This window comes from Bombus pyrosoma, linkage group LG10, assembly GCF_014825855.1.
Source record: "Bombus pyrosoma isolate SC7728 linkage group LG10, ASM1482585v1, whole genome shotgun sequence".
NCBI lineage: Eukaryota > Metazoa > Arthropoda > Insecta > Hymenoptera > Apidae > Bombus > Bombus pyrosoma.
The window spans coordinates 15,600,137-15,620,996 of record NC_057779.1 but is presented as its reverse complement, the minus strand read 5'-3'; the positions used below and the strand labels follow the sequence as shown (position 1 = coordinate 15,620,996).

At 34.5% G+C, this 20,860-nt stretch overlaps 2 protein-coding genes and 1 long non-coding RNA gene across 4 annotated transcripts; 2 read left to right on the top strand and 1 right to left on the bottom strand.

Annotated features, from left to right (window-relative positions):
• The first annotated feature begins 641 nt into the window (after positions 1–641).
• LOC122572223 (ras GTPase-activating protein-binding protein 2) lies at positions 642–8,500 on the top strand. 2 transcript variants are annotated; one of them, XM_043736974.1, is made up of 9 exons: positions 642–858; positions 1,893–2,007; positions 2,121–2,301; positions 2,450–2,824; positions 2,899–3,348; positions 3,471–3,654; positions 3,763–4,022; positions 4,099–4,261; positions 4,469–8,500. In XM_043736974.1, exons 2-9 carry the CDS (start codon positions 1,910–1,912, stop codon positions 4,615–4,617), a joined length of 1,860 nt encoding a protein of 619 aa, XP_043592909.1. In that variant the 5' UTR covers positions 642–858; positions 1,893–1,909; the 3' UTR covers positions 4,618–8,500. The 2 variants fall into 2 exon arrangements, with proteins under 2 accessions (XP_043592909.1, XP_043592907.1); XM_043736972.1 differs by having other exon boundaries at positions 643–858; positions 1,821–2,007.
• On the bottom strand, positions 6,760–10,884 carry LOC122572226. The gene is made up of 2 exons (XR_006318410.1): positions 10,159–10,884; positions 6,760–8,621 (listed from the first exon to the last, which is right to left on the bottom strand). It is a non-coding gene; the product is annotated as an uncharacterized LOC122572226 (long non-coding RNA).
• Positions 10,885–11,602: 718 nt separating this feature from the next.
• On the top strand, positions 11,603–20,859 carry LOC122572224 (SPARC). Its single transcript, XM_043736975.1, has 6 exons — positions 11,603–11,761; positions 17,019–17,101; positions 17,347–17,562; positions 18,102–18,323; positions 19,119–19,469; positions 20,294–20,859. Exons 2-6 carry the CDS (start codon positions 17,027–17,029, stop codon positions 20,351–20,353), a joined length of 924 nt encoding a protein of 307 aa, XP_043592910.1. The 5' UTR covers positions 11,603–11,761; positions 17,019–17,026; the 3' UTR covers positions 20,354–20,859.
• The last annotated feature ends 1 nt before the right edge of the window (position 20,860 follows it).

Here is a 20,860-nt window from a genome sequence, read left to right as displayed (position 1 = left end):
ATACCCATCTTTCATATGCGTGTATATTGATTTCCTATTTATTTGTAATATGCGAATGAAAGAACATTTTCAATTTGTTATAAAGAAAACATATGTACAAAAATTAATTAATTTACATTTAACACACTAAATATATAGTTTGATGCCCTATCACCAGATGGCGGTAGAAGATAACTGTGTTTATTTATCATACATACATTGTAGGTAAAAGAAATAGTAAAAATTTAAAACAATAAATTATGAGAGTTATAAACTATATTATTATTAATATAATCATTTTATTCGCAATTTTAGCATATTTTCAATATAACAAATAAACCTGTCATTTAATTGTATTGTTCTTGTCTATTCAAAATAATTTATACTTTGTAATGAACTATAATTCTAAAGTAAGTCTTTTAATAAATCATCCAATAACGTATAAGTTACAGTAGAACGGAGCGTGTTATTGGACCAATAACACGTTTATTTGTCTACAGAATTTTTCTATTTAATCTAAATTGTAATTGGCTGTTTTCATAGTAGAACTGAAATAGCCAATCAGCGACGTAGTACACGCAAGGAAATGCCCTTCTGGAATTTGTTCGATTGATGATGTAGTTCCTGTAAAACCCGCACAGCACGAGTAGTCTTGGCTTCTGTAAGAGAGTCGTTTATCTTTATACGACCGGTACTTCTGTGCAGGTTCCGCTGCATGTGCTGACATCAAGGTGCTTGGAGGACTTATACATTGAACTGTTTTTATAATTAACATTATTGTGAACTGTTGTTGCTCGTAGAAACTTTCTGTTTTCGTCGCAGCATCTCGTTTTGCCGGGAAAAGCAGTGAATTGTGTCACACATAAGTGGTTCCATTGGGTGAGTGTATAACGCCATAAGATCGGCTTTGCCGATGTTCTTTCATCCGACTTCTCACAGAGAAGACCTCGGAACGAACCAGGAAGGCAAGCGTGATACGAGACTGTGAAAAGTGTTCATGAATTAACGATATTTGTTGCTCGTAAATTATTGTTCAAATTATTGAACGTTTCGATACTCATGTTTTATGTTACTTATCGAAACATTTTGCTAAAATTTTTTATTGAGAGCTTAGCGTTACCATTTCTTAGATCAAGAAAAATCGCCATGCTTGCTCATGCAACCGGGCGGCCCCCTTGCCCTCGACCTCGCACTTCGTACAGCACACGAGTTGAGAGATGATTTACAGTTTTTTGTTTTTAAGCAACTGCTTTGCAACAAAGATTCCTGTTATTTTTGTACTTACGCGAGCACATGTTCTATCAAGGCTAGACTGTACGCGCGCCTGATTACAATTTAATGTACAAATTATTGAAATTACATGTTTTGACACTCATATATTTATGTTTTAGGATTATTGTATCAATCTTTATAAAAATACTATAGGTTTGATTGATGAATCAGTTACTTCAGAAAAAATATTTTATTTATGACCATTTTTAATCCAAGCACATTACTCTCATGTGATATCCATAGATAGCCACTTTGATTGATGTGCATATTTACAATTTTTATCTCATTATATTGTGTATTTGTTTCCAATATTTAGTTCCTACGTTTATTTTATGTTTATATATAAATGTGATAAGTTATTTAATATGTAAACATTAATGTAGTTTTAAGTATATTGTGTACCCTTTTACAATACATACTTGATTAATTTAACCTGTTCTTCTTTGAACTATACATATATTTATATATTATTATGCTTATATTATGACAAAAAATGGATAGATATAGTCTATGTACATAAATAGTATGATACATCTATAAACATTACAGGTATGTTTTTTTTGTTACAGGCATCTAAGCTTCGAATTTTCATAATTACCACGTAAAATTTCTGTTGCTATTTAAGCAAAGTATTATTTCAGACGTTAGGGATAAGAAAATGGTCATGGAGGCATCCCCTTCTCCGCAGAATGTCGGCCGTGAATTTGTCCGACAATATTATACTTTACTTAATCAAGCTCCTGCACATCTTCATAGGTAATTGAAAGGAAGAGAGAAGAAATACCTCTTTAAATGTAGAAAAAAATGTTGAAAAAGCTACAATGTAAAATTAAGATATTTTTGTATTATTATATTTAATATTATTGCAGATTCTATAATCAACATTCATCCTTCGTGCATGGAGGATTAGATTCCAATCGAGAATCGACTCCTGCAATTGGTCAAAAGCAAATACATCAAAAAATTCAACAACTAAATTTCCGAGACTGTCATGCCAAAATAAGCCAAGTTGATTCACAGCTCACTCTTGAAAATGGTGTTGTCGTGCAAGTAAGTGACACTATTAACAGAGGTTATAAAAAATCTTTTTATATCCATTTAAGGTATTAGTACCATTAATTAGTACCTAATAATAAAAATTATGAGAGTAATACATGCTAAATTTATTTGTATTAATTAAATTATATATTAATTATAGGTGTCAGGAGAACTATCTAATGCTGGACAACCAATGCGTCGTTTTACACAAACATTTGTGTTAGCCATACAAGCACCAAAAACATATTATGTACATAATGATATATTTCGTTACCAAGATTTGATCTTTCCTGATGAAGAAGAAACAGATGTGGGTGGTGTAGAAGGAGGTGTAGGTGAGCCTGGAGAGAGGGAAGGGGAAGAGGGAGTGCGTTCTGAACCAGAGGAAGATGAACATCAAAATCGTGGACAGCAGCTTTCAACACCAGCTACATCTACTGAACCTCAAGTTCAACCTCCGCTTATTCCCGCACAACAACCCGTGCTTCAACAACAGCAACAAATATACTATGCACCACCGCCGCAACAGACTCATGTTAGTTTTATCCTAAAATAAAATTATTTAAATAATATTGTGTACTATATTGTGCATTATATATGTTATTTCAGGTACATCCTGTAATGCAACAGGTATTAAATGGTTCGGTTCATGAAGAAGCACCATTAATTAATCAACAACCACCACCACCACCACAACAACAACAACAACAGCAGCAGCAGCAGCAGCAGCAACAACCACCTCCACCACCAGCACAGCAGCACCAATATATAACAGAACCTACGTCACAAACACAATTTGTACAAGAAACGGAACTGGATCCTGCAGCCGAACAACAACAACAACAAACAGAAAATGAGCCGCAAGCTCAATCAAATGAGAGTCGTGAACAACCTGAGGCTGAAACATTTACCGCTTCTGTACAAGAATCCGAACCAGAACAGGTGGCAAATACAAATGTGACTAGTAGCGGGCCGAAAACATACGCTAATCTTGTGAAATCATTCCCCAGTACTACTGGCGCTACTAGTCCTCAAGCTCCCAAATTGTCTATGTCACCGGTATGTATTTTATAATTGTAATAGTTATTTTTAACGATTAAGATTTTGCTTATTGTGTAATTTATACAAATCAGATGTCGACAAAGTATAGATATAAACTACTTTGTAACATCTGTTCTCAGCCCCCAATGACGAACTTGCGTTTAGACGATAGATCGCCACTACATCCAACTAGTAGTGGACCTGCACTGTCTATAACAACTAGCGTTTCTACGCCTCAACAACAGACTCATAGAGTTAGTAACCAACAGCCACAACAGCAACATCAACAACAGCGAGCTCCGAGAGGAGGAGCAGTACAACGAGGTAAATGTAGTTCATATTAGCATTGTTAAAAGATATTTATTTTCTACGTGCTATTTACATTAGTCACACACATTACTAGTATCGTAAAATAAGTAATGAATTCTTTAGATGGCGATCGTCGTGGTACAAGACAAAGTCAATATAGTGATGCCCACCAACTATTCCTTGGAAATTTACCGCACAATGCATCAGAAGATGATTTACGTCAAGTGTTTGAATCTTATGGTAGAGTAGTAGAGTTACGTATACACAGTAAATCAAATGATAGATGCAAGGGGCCGCAGGGAAATAACACGGGTAAAGTGCCTAATTATGGATTCATCACTTTCGAAGATCAACAAGTCGTTAGCAAAGTGTTACAGAATTTGGTTAGTTTATATATATAGATATAACATATACAAGATATAACGTACAAAAGGATTAATTTTTTATCGTTAATTTTAGCCCATTTATTATCCTGCTGAAAATGGACAAAAGCTAAATGTGGAAGAAAAGAAGGTTAAGCCGAGAACGATGGAAGGTAGCGGTGGTCGATTGAATTCTAATGATGGCAATATGAGAGCAATGGGAGGACAACAGCAACAACAGCAACAGCAACGAGGCCCAGGTATGCACACGCATGTGATGTTTTTTATAATTACATTTAAAGGATGTAAAAATGCATATATAAATTAGATAATTAAATGTTAAAGTAAAGAATAATAGCTCCATAATACCTTTTAAGATTGACGGAAAATATATTAAACGCTACGATAATTGTATTGCAGTTAAAAAATGATTACAAGGTACCATGTCATATTTTTTTGTTTTATAGGTGGACCTGGAGGTATGATGAGAGGTGGTCAACATGGTACGAGAGGTGGACGTGGAGGATTTTCACGAGGTGGTGATGGTGGAAGGGGAGGTGGTGGTATGCGGCAATCTGGTAATCCCAACAATCTAAGTTATCAAAATCGCCGCTAATACTTCAAGCAACGTTGAAGGGGCACTCCCCAGTTTATTTCTTCTTGAACAAGTCATCGGTATATAATTACCATCCTCATTTTTGAACACAAAATCCAGGACTATCTCGTATGCCACACAACGTGATTAAAGGCGCTATTCTTTTACGCTTAAACATCGCTTGCACCGTTTGTCAAGCAACGACTATAGATGACGCAGCTCAAACTGTATGGAATACGAACTCGAGTAGGATAATCGGATTATCGCATTTAAGCTAAGTTTATCGTATTCGTGGATAAGGAATAATGATTTAGTAAAATGATTCATTAAACGTTCAACTTAGTTCGTTGAATATTTGATGAAATAAATACTATGAGTTCGTGCTTCATACATCGACGTCAGGCAATTTACAAGACTTTACGATGAAAACAGAACTGCATCCATTTGCATATGTACGTATAACAGAGCGACGCGTGATATATCCTCTCCAGAAATATGGGTGTATTTTGTCTCCTGATACGTAGCCCACGTTTCTTAGAAGCCAACATCCAAGAAACGAAATTGTTGCCAATTTTTGTGATAGAGTGACAGAAGAAAACTTGAACCAAGTTCTTTCGTGTTCTTCGTAGCACGTGTGCGATATATAAAAGCAAGTGACAGTGTTAGAAGTATACATCATACAGATCATACACACATACACGTATATGTCGAACTAGCATTTGGTAACGTACTTTTTGTTTTCCTTTGGATGAATATCATGAAAGTTATACGTCGCTCTTTTAGTTTTCTTCGTTTGCCAATCGCATTAAGGAGACATAAGCGGTGCGAATTCCGCTGTCGTATAAATAAGTCACGAGCCAAACTAAACGAAATTAAAACGAGAGGATACGAATCATTTTAACTATGGAATGTCATCGTACACTTCATATGCTCTCGAGTTAATTTACTTGACTGCCGATGTAACGTTCCATCTATATGTAGAAAGTCGGCAATAATGTTTATAGGTGTAGTTGGTCGGTGTTGGTTAACGAGTAGAGAACTGCGGCTGTTCTGTGGTCGCATACAAAAAGACACAGTCGATTTTTTCTCAAAACATGGCCAACTATCAATCGACCGGTATCGGTTGATAGTGGCGCAGTACCTTTAGACTGCAGCTGGTCTCGCCGTTTCCTAATTCATCCGCGTGTCGCTTATGCTCTATTTTGTTCCAACCTGCTAATTTTTTGTTCGATTTCCTTTTTCTATTCCTCGCGTATCTTTTCGTATTAGCCTCTTGTCTTTCCTTCTTATGTTCGTCTTCGTCTCTTTCTTATTTTCTCTTTACTCTTTTTATCGGTCTTTTGTTTCTTGTCTTCTTTTATACAAAGTCATACAAAGAGGGCAATGCTATTTCAAAATTATAATTTCATAGTTGATACAACAAACTAATTGAGAATTGTCTAACATCTGTTAGTTTGATAGTCTCTGGTGATCGCAGAACTCGCAGTGCGCTGCTAAAACAAAGAGACCTAGTACCGTTATAACAACACAAAATTTTAGCTTGACTTTGTGTAAAACCTCGTAAGATTAACAATGTATATTGATGAAAGAATATTCCCCTGCTTACTAACATAATTAGCGTTATTCTTGTAATTATTATACATACATAAATAGAAATTTTTCAAAGTTCGATCAAGAGTGATAAATGTTCGTACGAAGATTTTATAAACTTCTTTAACCAGGCTCTTTTCTTCGATAATTAGATAATCCATATCAATAATTAGATCGAAAAGTAGGCATATGAATATTCATTTTCGAAGATTTTGTCAGCTCTCTGGCGCTAAGGCACACTTTTAAGTGTTTTTCAATCTACACGTTATCTTACGAACGAATAGTTTTACCAGCATGAAGTAATAACAGCGATTTAGCGAAATTAGATGGTTGATCTAACTTATCCTTTATATGGAGAAGATAAATTCAGCACGTGCACTTATTCTATATCACTGGATGGAATTGAGGAATATTTTGATTCCTGTATCTTCATAAGTACCCTAATGTGTAGATAGTATTTTCCTATCTGTATTTTCGACACGTGTCCGTATAAAGGTGCTAGGGCAGATAAAACAGAGGAGAGAAAGAGAGCGAGAGGATGAGAGAGAGAGAGCTAGAGCGAACGAGAGAGAATTGTGTTTATTAGAAAAAAAAAAGCATCAGAAATATTTTCGAATTTCTAGAAACAGTTTGCAAGATGAGTCCTGCGATTATTAGAGACAGGGCAATATATTTTTTCTGGCCTATTCGTCACGTGTGTCTTTTTTTTTCCTTTTTTCAAACCAGGAGATATTGTTCTTTTGTTTCTGTAAATTGTGATCGTGTTAAAAATCATCGGATAATCAGAAGAAAATTATCAAGCCAACATTGAAACAATATAGAAGAATCGTAAGTGCAAAGTAAAAAGTAATACAATACTACCATCGTCGTGAAACAGTGGTAGCGCATATAGTTATTTATGTGCCATCTCGTACGTATACACCTCGCCCTAACCCGAGTGCACAGATGAAAATACAGCAGATGAACAGAGATTAAACTGTTTTTTAATAGTGCTAAGAAATACAGAGGTGGTAACAATATGTTGATGGTGATAAATTAACTGAATGTTGAAATTTGTCAGAAATTACAAAGTGCACGGCGACTAAACCACAAAATGCTACAATATTAAGGCTGAAAACATGTGAGAAGTAATTATTTACTTTCTTATTGATCCATTAAATTGTTACGTAGTCTACATTAAACATCCGCAATAGTTTGTAATCGAATGCGTTACAATTGCTATGTCCGGGATATAGCAGAATCATCGGCGATTAAAGTTCATTCTACTATTTCTACAAATTTTCTTATAATGTATTGTAATCTTATTTAATCTTCACATGGTGGAATGATTTTTTTGTAACAAAATTCGATGTTTGTAAAACGTTGCTTTTGTACTATATCACGATGATGCTGCTTTGTCTCGGTCATGGATAAAGAGGTAATTTCGCGTAATCAGTTGGCTGCATTGTTCGTTACGTCGACAAATTAGAATATTTGCGAAGCATGCTCGTAATTGTCCAGTCATCCGTAAAAGAATTTTACCATTAAAAAGGATCATTGTAAAATAGCGAATTGCTTGTTTCATTTAAAGTAACGATATGCCTTTTATATCTGCGTATGATGATATTTTCAATTGTACAAATAATAATATATAAAATTTTATATGTCCAAACAATCACGCTACTAACTCTACGCATCGAATAAGTTGATTAATTTATTCCTTCTTAAATCATAGGATTAAAATACAATAACGAATTTTTATGGCTAGGTATTTTAACGAGCTTCTTCTCCAGCCTCGACGAGTAGAACGTAGCACTCTGATCTTTGCTCTTATTTCAATTTTCAATATGTATATACAGTCTTTAGGTAAGTTCATTTGTACCGTTCAGTATATATATATATATATATATACATCAGTGTGCATCTCACGTATAAACGCATTGAAAACAAAGTGTTCAGAGGCCACGTGCACGCGAGATCACCTCTTTATACCTGAACGAAAGCTCTGCAAATTTTTAGTGTGAATGTTTTCGTTTTTAAGTGATTATTAATAATAATAATAATAATTAATAATAATAATAATAATAATTAATAAAAAAGATAAATATAATGAACGAAGAAAGGAATATGAAGAAACACAAATAATTATAACAATACAATAATTAGAGGATGGCGAATAAGTTGTGAATTTTTGTAGTATACATTTTTATTTCGGTCTATCAGGCCAGTTTGTGTGTACAACCATGGTCAACGTTACTACGACAAAAGCAAAGAAATAATGTTAAAGGAAAATGAAAAAAAAAAACAAACATCAAATATATTGTAACTTTTTGCATTTAGTATAATATACCTACCTTACTACCAACTCCTGTTAGTATCGCTTTATTTATCGGAATATTTCACCATTTCTTTATCAACAAAATGTTCGAGATCTGCACGCTTCAAGAACCGATTATCTGCGATAATAACGTTTAATAAATGTTATTATTTGCAATCCTTTACGATGGTACATTAATTTATTTAAGTAAATTCCGAATATTTGTTTGAACGTTGTTTATCCTCTTAATACTCAATTTCCATCACTTTTTCTCAATGAAAAACGCAACAATCAGATCTAAAAGGGAAACTATTTTGGCCTTTTCGTTTGCGGTGATACATTGGGGGACTTGCTTGAATGTAAATAACAAGGCAAACACGAACATTTTTGGAACAACTGGAACAAACGCGTTACGATCAAAAGAAGAATATTTCATGTTCTTCTCAAAAACCAAATATTTTCTCGTCTAATTTCATCTCCGAAGCACGATGAATTATTTGATCCTTCCTGTCGTAATTACTTCAAGTAAAAATTATATCTTCATTGAAATCGGAATTCGTACAAGATGTTTCGTTTCGTACAAACAAATAAATATCTTTCCGAAAATCCCACTACACGTTTTAATATATGTCGTAATATATATGTAAGTTTCATTACTTCAATAAATAAATTAAAAGCTTAAATTGATTTACTCTCGTTCTTATATGAACATTAAATACAGTAGACGTTTATTTGCGATCACTTGATACTGTTCCTCATGACCTGATTACTCGAACATCAAACAGCGGCGTAACGTAGTGCGAAGTATAAAAATATACACACGTAAAAATTAGCGGACAAACAGTTTCATTTTATCGAAACTGCTGTAAAAACATCGCGACGATCCGACGAGGTATACTCGGCAAATTGATTTTACTTTTTAATTGCACGTAGGCGGATGAACTCTAATTCTATATACACAGATACAGAATATCGAGCGAGGCGTTACACTTTCTATGGATATTTCAAATTACAACGGTTTTACGTTACACGCTAAATATTTTGTATTATAATAAATTCACCGAATTATGAACATTTCGTGATGTGTTTCGTAGATTTTAAACAAGTTCAATACGCGTGATTACGTACACACGATTCGGCGTGACGTTTATTGCAAGATCTTTTTCTACTCTCTTTACAAAATTCATATTGTTAAGTGGATATCTGAAAATTATGGCTAACACGTTATTTTAGGACAAGTTATTTGACGAGCTATTTTATGACATAATCGGTAAGAGATAAAAACGAGCATAGTCGATATTATCGGAAAAGTTTTGGTCATTGTGAAAGTGCATGTGTTAATGCCGGAGGACACTTGCTCGTGTCATTAAGCTTACTCTGTTGGCGTTTTGTTAAATCGTCGCAATTTCTAAATCGTTCGACACGGTTGAGCGACTCTATGCTTATTTTATAATCTTTGCGATAGTCACTTGAATTCAGACGAATTTTTGCGGGCAATTAGAGCGCATCTACCGCTTAAATCGCTGCTCAACGTAACTGACACGATGCGATTTAGGTAATTCCACGTATGCGTATGTCACAGAACAAACAAATGAATAGAACAAATAAGTGCGAAATACTCCTCACGGTCATACGAGTGACGAGTATGGTCGCTCAGAAAAGTAACTTTCACGTACACTTTTAGATTGTTTAAAAATTTTATTATTATAGTCGTAGTAGTCGCCACCTGTTAACGATACGTTTCGAAGAGTTTCGTGCAGTACGTTCGCAACTGTAACGATATAGTTATAAAAATTTTCTTATAAATAAGCGTTTGAATACTTTCGCGAGTCGCTGAACAAAACGTTACAAGATGTTCACCGCAAATATGATGCGATCACGAACGAAAGTGTTGGCACACTCCTTAGAAACGAATAATTTTTTAAGGTTAGGCCATACAACTTTTTTGACGAGTTAGGAAGAATCTCGCAATAAACGAGATGACGCGAAAACAATTTTTTGAAAAAATTGCAGGAGGTCAGAATCGCGGGAAAAATAGTAAAAGTCACTTCTTACAAGTTTCTTATCTGAGACTGTAACGAAGGTTTAAAAACTGAGATAAGTACGCTTTGTAGATCTATGTTAGTTATATATGTACTGACGATTTTATCGAAACCGGTCAACGTTGCTATGAACTACAGACGGATAAAAACGATGAAAATTGCTGTTTCCTACGATTTTCAGCCTGTAACAAATAAATCCATATTCTTGTTCATCTTTCGACGCCTGTTACTCGTTTCTGCATCGACCGATTTCGATGAAATTTTCAGCATACGTACAACTGGCATAACTTTTCAAAATGTGTTGTTTAAATTGTGCTTACAAATCTAAATAAAAATGCGTAGAAAGCTGCAACTTTCCTAAAATCTTTCTTACCCGTCACCTAGTAAATTAGTCTCAACTTCTCAGAAGAAAACAAAATTCAGCTACTTTGGTCAAATTTAAAAAAAGCTTTTCTATCTTAGAGAGTGTCAATACCTTAGTTCGTGACTATGTAACTAACAAAAAATTGGTGTACGGAGTAAGCAGTCACCTTAAACATGTAATCGAAGCTTATCGCCGTAATTGGATAATTAAATATTTAAATATTTGCTCGGTTTCTGCAAAATACATACTTTCACATACAAAAGTCTTCCTAAATAGCTTTCATCTACTGCATCTATTTCCAGATTAGTTTCGAAATTTATCGACATAATCGCGACAGCTTCGCCTCGTTACGATGTTAATAAAGCAAATAAAAAATAAAGCAAACGCGTGACGCATCCGTATCGAACGTAAAGAGTTTCTACAAGGATCGGAATATTTTTACGAGCCGCCGTATATTGCTACATACAGGCTCGATGGAACCGAGCAGAACTTGAATCGAACGTTATCCGGTTGAAGATTATTCGAAAAAGAAACTTCGAGGCCTGCCGGTTACGTATGTACGGGACATTACGTTGCGTAATTGTTCGGGTAGGAGGGACTCGGTTCCATAGCGAGAAGAGGAACGAGAAGCAGTGCATATGGCAGAAAGATCAAACGGGGGTGTCGGAAGAAAGAAAAACGATGAGGTCATCTCTGGTTGTTTGGCGTGAGTCCGCGAGCTCGGATAGTCTCTGCTGGTCGTTCCTCCGCGCACTGCCTGCAGTCAGTACCGGTCCAGCGACCGATTTGGAGGGCTCTTTTGAACGTTCCCGAAAACGGCCGGAGAAAGGACAGAAAGGTAACGCCGGCAACAAGGGAAAGGAACGATACGAGGTAAATAACATGTCCGTACTATAGCGCGGACAGGTGTGCGCTTGCTGCGACCGCTTTACGCTTTGCGGGCACATGTACGCGAATCCGTCGCGATTACACGCCCCTTTTTAAAATAACTTGCGCTCGATTGCTGCTCAATAACAGATGTGAAATTTTACCTTCTCGATTTTCGTGAATTATCACAAGTGATACTCAAGCCGCAGGAATTCCATTGCAACTTTGTCGCGCTTTATCGGTCGTTTTGTCTATAAACTATGGTCGCTAATCTATGAAAGTTGAAGATGTATTTGTAAAAATAAATATTTAGCGTTCCTTTGAATTTATAGAGGAAAGAGCCTTCGTAATTTCGTTTTTCCAATTCTCGCGGATTATTGATGTAAGAAATACTCGAGGCGTGGTTAGGTAATTCTATTTGATTTTGATGTTCGTAATTAACGGTGAAACAATTCTATCCAATTCAATTTGGTTTTGAGGTAATCGCGTATAACGTCGAAGAGATATTAATAGAAATAATCGTAAAATCAATATTAACTGAACGTGTACTTAATGTTATTTAAATGGAAGTTATCTTTGGAAGTTATTGTAGACAAAAGAGTATATAATACGAATTGATGATGAATTAAAAGTATATAAGAGATCTTGGTAATTTGATCACATTACGTTATAATGTTTTCTGACATCAACTGATTACGTTATACTATTAAGAAAAAGAAGAGCTAATCTAAGTTGATACAACTATCGCAAACGAATAGATACATTTGCATTTTGGTGTGCTATACATAGATGATCTGTAGTTTCTTATACTGTTGATAACAGTTCTCTTCGATATTTCAAACATCTTTGAATGATGAATTTCATTCGTTTAATAAAATATTAAGATATAATATAATATTTCACGATATAAAATACATATACAAATACGAAATATATGTATATATTTATGAATACATGTAAATATATATGAAATAAAATATCATTAAGTTAATTAAAAAATTAACGATTAGTTCTGCTATGTTATGTGAATTATTGCAACAGATATATCCGAATTTCGAAATAACACAAAATATGAAAAATATATACTCTCTATCATACGTTGTATGCTGAGATCGTAGGTTTGGTATCTCGATATGCGATATATCCGATCAGACATTAACCGCTCTACTCGTGAAATTTAATTCTTCCCATTAAATTCTTGCTTCAAAATTATAGAAACGTAAATTCGCGTTTTACTTTGCACTCTACATTTTATATTACGTTATATTAAAATACACATATTCGAGACGAGAAATTAGGAAGGAGATACTCAACTGGCGGGAAAGTTTTAAAAATCCTGTGATCCGATTTAAACAACGAATAAAACATTTTAGGAATTACGCTTTCTTATTTTATTAAAACAATGTTATTTTACGTATGTATCAACTTCCTTACACGGAAGTGTCACTAATTATCTAATTAAGCTCACCGACCAGGAAGTCAAATCTTCTTATAATTTAATAGATAGATACGCTTTATTGTTTCTATAACACGAGCGGCAATTACATGTATACTTTATCTGAAAATATACTCGGTAAACGTATTAATAGTGGGCGTTTGTCGCAACTGGTTTATCTTGTCGCGAACACCACGGAAATTGTGCTTTTTAGAACGGAAATTCAACATCCTTCTTCCGAAAAAAACAAGATACTGCTAGGATATTCGACGTTCTATCGAACATCCTTACAATCTTTTCTCTGCAATTTGTTTTTCAGCGAATCTTCGCGCGCTCGTAATTTATTAACCGATCGTGTGAACCGTAATCTGAAGCAACTATATTTCGAACGTTGCGTAATTTACATGCATCCAATTTAGAAGTATTATTTCGCACACAGAGCCACAAATATGTGCGGGGTACAGAAAGACCCGATCTCGAATTTCTGCAGTATCATGGAACGTGATATCTAAATCTATTCCACGAAGGTCAGCGAAAACACAGAGTTCGTACTCAAACGAGTCACAGTGGTTAAGGACGAGCTTCGTTTTCACTTCGTTCCATCGTCTTCTTCGGAAAGGTTCCTCTTTTATCACTGTTAAGATACCGCGTTGGTAATAGGACACGAAACAGTATCGCGTCTTCGACATGTAAGTCGTTGTTTGGTAGGGTTTGTACGCCGTAGCTGGGGATTTTGTTAAGAAGACAATGCGGTAATACGGTTCTTTGGGCTTCGAGTGACGACGATTACGTACGCGGGTTCGTGGGCGCCGATCAGAGAAGCGATAAAAACCGGGTCATCCGCGATTCCTACAGTCGCCTCCACGTTTCATAAGCCGCAACGTGCTGGTTCGCGTTTCTGTCGCGACATACTTGTGACAAACTCCCACTCTAACAGAGGACCAACAATATTTTTGCGATATTTTAACCACGCTGCGGTTTCCGAAAAAGAAAAAAAGAGAAATGTTTGCGGTTTTAACAAAAATTGCGACGAAAAATCATCGAGTAACGATTACTTCATTTTTTTCTCCTTTAAACTTGAGGAAGTTAATAAGAGTAAAATACGATTGAAATTTAAAAAAATCCCGTTGAATATCCGCCCGGAATTGGCACTTGGAATAATGTTACTTTTCTTAACGAAATAGCTTCTTGAAACTATTTTTAATTTTAAGAAACTTAGATTAGGACGTCCTAGAGCGTTTACATGATACGCGAGGTACGGTTATGCTGTAGAGCTAATGCGATTTCGTAGAAGAAAGTAGCGATACGTTTCTTCGAGGAATTGAAGTCTCCTGCGTAGAACGTTCCAAGTACCATCGGTTTTGATTATAGAAACAAAGTCACTACACTGGTTCTTCTTAATCTAAATATTCCATTTAACACTTTCTTATTTTTCAAAATACCTTGAAATATTCGAAAAGATGTATTTTTTATCTTTCAAGTAAATATACTTTCAACTACTTTCAATTAGTTATATTATACAAGTTATTACGAAATAGCGATTAAATATTTTAAATCAAATCAAGAGAAACAAAGATGGCGCAAAGAGAAAAGTTCAGATTTCTTCAGTTTAAAAAATGATATGACATTGTAACATAGAACAGAGACTAAGAAAAAGAAAAACAAAATCTATAGAATTTAAGAATATACATATGTAACGTTGACTTTCTTTTAAGCTTTTTTTTTAAAGAAAAAAGAGGATACATTTGCCGTAGATTTAAAGTATATTTGCCTATAGTTTCCTAATAGTAACTGACATTTTAATACGCGACAGAGACTAAGAAAAAGAATAAAAACGTATATATTGTTAAGTGATACATATGTTTTTGTATAATTTAACGATGTACATATGTTGACTTAACAATGTACATATGTATTGCTTAACAATTTACATATGTAACGTTGAATTTCTTTCCGCCTCTTTTTTAAAGAAGGAAAAAAAGTACATTTAACGTAGATTTAAAGTATACTATTTCCTAATAGTAACTGACATTTCAATACACGACAAGGACAAAGAAAAAGTATACAAATATATATATATCACTTAATAAGGTACGTATGTAACGTTGAATTTGTTTTCCCTTTTTTTTTTAAAGGAAGAAAGGTACATTTACCGTTGATTTAAAACGTACTCGCTCATAGAATCCTAATAATAACTGACATTTTAATACACGACAGAGACTAAAAGAAAAAATAAAAATATATATATCACTTAACAAGGTACAAATGTAACGTTGAATGTCTTTCTCCTTTTTTTTTAAGGAAAAGAAGAAAGCTACATTTAACATAGATTCGAAGAATACTCATAGTTTGTTTATTAAGATACTAGTTGTACTGTATTATGTTCAAAATCTAGGTTGAAGAGAGAAACAGAGAATTCGAAGAAACAGCTGATGTAACACGTGCAACGATAGCCCTACATATTTAACGATTCTGTTTAACGGAAATTTCATGCTGCAAATGTAATCAAACCGACTGAACCTTACGCATAAACCAAGCTATATTTAGCCAGTTAACCCGCTAGGGAAGCTAGGGAAACGTGTTTTAATTTGTAGCTGTAAATCATCGTACAAGGACTCTGCGATCACATTTTAAATATACTTTATCACTATCTTTTATTAAAATCTGTTAAAGATGATTTAGTACGTTCTCAGAAAAATGCAATAATATCATTTAATTCACAAATTGATTTACACGTGCGAAAGCGAAACACGTATACAAAAATAAAAGCAGAGTTATCTCTTCTTAAACAAACTTTACGATTCTATATTAGACATTTCATTTCTCCACGTGTTTTTCCAATAGTAATTATTTATTTTTGCACAATTAATCAATTAATATGAGGTAATAAACCCATAATAATAAAGTAATCTGAGCGAAATGTAATTTACAATTGCTTAGTTTTTAATTCTCTATTTTTAATAAGGGCGCAACGCAATTTGTAAATTAAATAGTGTTCTCAATATTCTCCATGATAAATTTAAATCAATACTTTTTATAAAACAGTACTTCTACGAATAAAATGACATGAATTTGAAAAAGCAAGGTGTTGTTTTAAAATCATAAAATAATTTTTTAAAAATAATACTCTGGCGAACAAAAGGACGTTAGTTGGAAGAATTACGAAGCTGCTTTGAAATCACAAAACATTTCGAATTAAACGAAGATCTTTCAAATAGAAGTAGGCGTTGTCATACTTGGTTGATGAGTTCAACGCGACCTTCGTTTCTCGTCATCAATTCAAACTAATAAAGACAACCGCATAAATAGGTTTTATCATCCGCATTTGTCGTACGATGTATTTACGAGCGTAAGAAATCGGGCAAGAGAATTGCGTGCTCGCAATACGCATTCGGGTAGTTACGAACATTTGTAAAGAATTGTGATTTCCGAGTATCTGGGTTATCGCTTCGTTGCTCCTATTAAGGTCTCAGAGATTTATCATTGGACACGTTGCTTAACCCAAGCGGGATCGGTTGTATCGAGCACGTTATACATATATATTGTTGGACATTTTTCAAATTAGACCACCGTAAAATGCTGCACGAACGATCTTCTGTCGAAAAATCTGTTTCGATCGCGTTAGAATAATAAACCTTCAGCGCGCAAGAACTTTATGAAACGGCGATGTGAATAACAGAAACCCGCTCTTTGCTTATGTCTTTCGAATACCATCGTAGCTGCCAATGCGTTAAGGGATAAAAAAAGAGAGAAGAAAATTCGCATTATTTTAGATATATGTATTTTAAGCTCTCACGCATATGTTTAACGATCGATTGTTTGTCGCAGAGATCGCAATGCGGACGAAACTGCAGTTCCTTTTATTTGCGTTGCTGTTAGTGTCCCTTTTGGCGGACGTCTCAGCCCAACAAGTAAGTTGATCAGAAGATATATAAAAATTAAGTATACAAATACGAATTATTACAATATTACGATTATCTCGTTAAATATAAATATTCAAACGACGAACTTGTAACAAATTTATACACAACATGTTGAATGATTTAAGGTAAACCACGACAGACCGATTTATTTTACGCGGACCGATATTCATAAAATTAGAAAATTATAATAACACGAATTAATAACATGGCCTATTACGATTATCGATTCTTAGCGACGAAAAAAACATCGCCGTCGCACAACCACGACGGAAGCCACCGTTCAAGATGAGGTCATGAACATGCTTGAGGCTGATGAAATAGCCGAGGCAGCGGAGGATGCTGAGGTCACCGTCGAAGATGGCAGAAACGAGGTTGGATCGAAGCGTCAGAGCTTGCTCCGTATGGATCCGTGCATGGATAAACACTGTGGCGCAGGACGAGTTTGCAAGGTTTGTCAGAGACCGAAATCGCATGTTAGTACCACGATGCGTACAATTCTTCAACAATTCTTTTGTATTTTTGCCATTACCCAAATCATCGTATATCGACTATGTTCGGCTTTCAATTATTCAATTTTATAACATGAATTTGTTACGATTTTTTTACAATCGCAAGCGTCTAAAAACGCAGTACGAAAAGAGCTCCGCCAGACAGTAGGTCCACTAAATCCTTTCGCTTTGTAAGAATACATCTTCTTCAAAGATATAAGAATTATTTGAAATATTCGAAGATTCGCTCGAGATACTCCCGTGCAATATTCTGCCTAAAAATGTATCTCTAGCGAATTCGCTTCGGTATCAGCCTTTGAGAATCTTCTATTCAACTCGTGGAATTAAGTACGCAAACTATAAAAGATGGTGTTGATTAAAATTTTTTGAATAAAGGTTGGTAAGAGTTCGTACTGTGTTCGTTTGGAACGTTCCATTTACGTTCGAACGTTCCATCCAATAAAGAAATTCGTTGGTTGTAAGGATTACGATCATTTCAGGCCATCGACGAAGACACCGCCGAGTGTGTTTGCGTTGAGGTATGCGACGAAGAGATCGATCCTAGGCGAAAAGTTTGCACTAATCACAATGAAACTTTCGGAAGCGATTGCGAGGTTTACCAGGCGCGTTGTTTCTGCGACTCCGGCGACGCCAGATGCAGAAACGCCGAGAAGTATCAACACGTTCACGTCGTATACTTCGGTGAATGCCGAGAGATGCCTGTAAGTACTTACCATCGTCACCGACGAGTTCGGATACGGTAAATTTCTATAAAGAATATAATACAAAGCACACGATACGAAAAACAAATTCGTATCGTTTGTGGTTAAAACGAAAAAAGTCGAATATCTTTCTCATAAATCTTAACAAGCGTTCATTGGTATTGGTAAAGTATCTGCTACAGTTATCACTAGCTGATATAACGGAATGCTATTCATAACCAGAAGTGTATCTTATCTATCGTGTATTGTTGTTCTTCTTGTCCCGTAGAAATGGTTTCATTGTAATTTTATATCTGTTCTTGCGTTCATTAAACGCTATTTCGTTAGATTACTTCATCGTATAATTAAACGGGAATGTGTTCATGACCTTGTTATGAAACAAAGATTAGTGCATAGATATATAAACTCAACGATTTCCGGAAATTTTAACTAAATTTTCACGTAAAAATACGTAGCGTAACTGAATAAACATCGGACAAATTACGATTAAAATATTTTATTTGTGAAATACAAAACTAATGTTGCAATAGTTTGTACGGTTATTTATAAGAAACATGAAATTTTCGATGATTATGTTTGTAATGTTTTAATTTAAATTGTAGTAAATATATTTATAAAAGAAAATTTTAATTATAATATAAATATATTTATGGATGACTATATGTGTATATTTTAGTTTTGTAATTAAACATTGCAACATGGAATTAGTAAGAATTTTAAGAAATAGTTCGAAGACGAGTGAATTAATTGTATTCTTATATTTCATTCTAACTTCGACCGTTTTCTGCGTTGCAGGAGTGCAAAAAGGAAGACATGGCTGACTTCCCAAGGCGAATGCGAGACTGGCTGTTTAATATCATGAGAGATCTTGCTGATCGTCAAGAATTACCGTCGCATTACCTGAAAATGCAACGGGAAGCTGAAACAAATCATACATTGCGTTGGACTAACGCCGCTATCTGGAAATGGTGTGACTTAGACGGTCACCCCCATGACAGAGCTGTTTCCAGGCACGAACTTTTCCCCATTAAAGCACCTTTGATGGCTCTCGAGCATTGTATTGCACCGTTCCTCGACTCCTGCGACAGAGACAACGACCATAAAATTACCCTTATCGAGTGGGGCAAATGTTTAGAGCTTAACGAGGTAACGATCCCTGATATTTATAACTGAATAATTTTAAGTTGTTAATTAGTAATTATTATTAATTATAAAGTAATTTATAGTATTGATTAGTTAGTAATTTGAAACGAATATTCTCCCATACACATGAATAAATTTTGAAATGCAATGATTACAATTTATTAAATTTTAATTATTAAAACTTCTAATGATATTACATGGAAAATTATACACTTATAATTATAATTATAATATAACACAATTATAATTATACACTTTATAATAGAGGAATTGATATTCCTTACCTGTTTAAAGAATTCGAGTATTATGATATTAAACTGATAAATTCTATAATTGCTAGAGAGTTAATAAATTTTAAAAATTTCATAGATACTGATAAACAATATATTATACAAATGAAGTATAATGTACATATGTTATGCACAATAGCAAGATTTTTAAATAGTTCTCATATAGCAAACTTAACCTTCTAAATTAATTTTAAAGAAATTTTTATTTTATATATTTTATACACTTTTGAATAATTGTCAGTAAGATTTTTATATTGTGATACAACCTTCCTCTAAACTCTCACTGTCTACTCGTTTAAAATAATTTTTACTCTTTTACATATACCGTTATCCACTATAATATTTTGAAACAAGTAAACAGAAGTGAACATTGAAATAAGAATTTAACTATCCATATAATTAAGATAAAACAACTAATGATATTATTCAGTGTTATATATTACTTAGAAGTCTGTGAAATGCTGCTTGTTTTATCTATCTGCTAAAATATTTCGATCTGTAATAGTACAGTTGAAATGATATTGATTCGAATTGCAGGAGGATTTGGAGGATAAGTGCGACGAACTGGCCGAAACAAAGAAGTCCGAGCAATACTAACTACAGACAAGTTCGAATGATAAGCGGTAGTGGTTACGACGGAATAAATGAACGGAAGGAACAAAAAGGAGGGTAAACACACGACGTATAGTACCAATGAAAGGGCGAGGAATGAGAAAAATGGCGGGAAAAGTTGCAAGTAAAGCGCATGTAACAGTGCGCATGTCTGCGCAGAGACTCGTCGATATTGCAACCCATCCGTGATGGTCGTGCCAACCGCAGTTTTAGACAGTGCTCTCTAATAATATAGAGATGTGTACGTTAGGGACTACTCGCGTTATTTCCACAATAATTCTTTAAAAACCTGGGAACTGTTTATTGTCATATGATGGTTCAAATAGAAACGCGATACACCTGCTCGTTTCCTCTCCCTGTAGTATAATCTTGATATTATCCTCGTAGCAACAACGTACGTATTTTCTATATATACACATATATACATACATACCTTTTGTATAAATTTATTATGTGACTGCCTTTCTATCAATAAAGAGTGATACAGTTTCT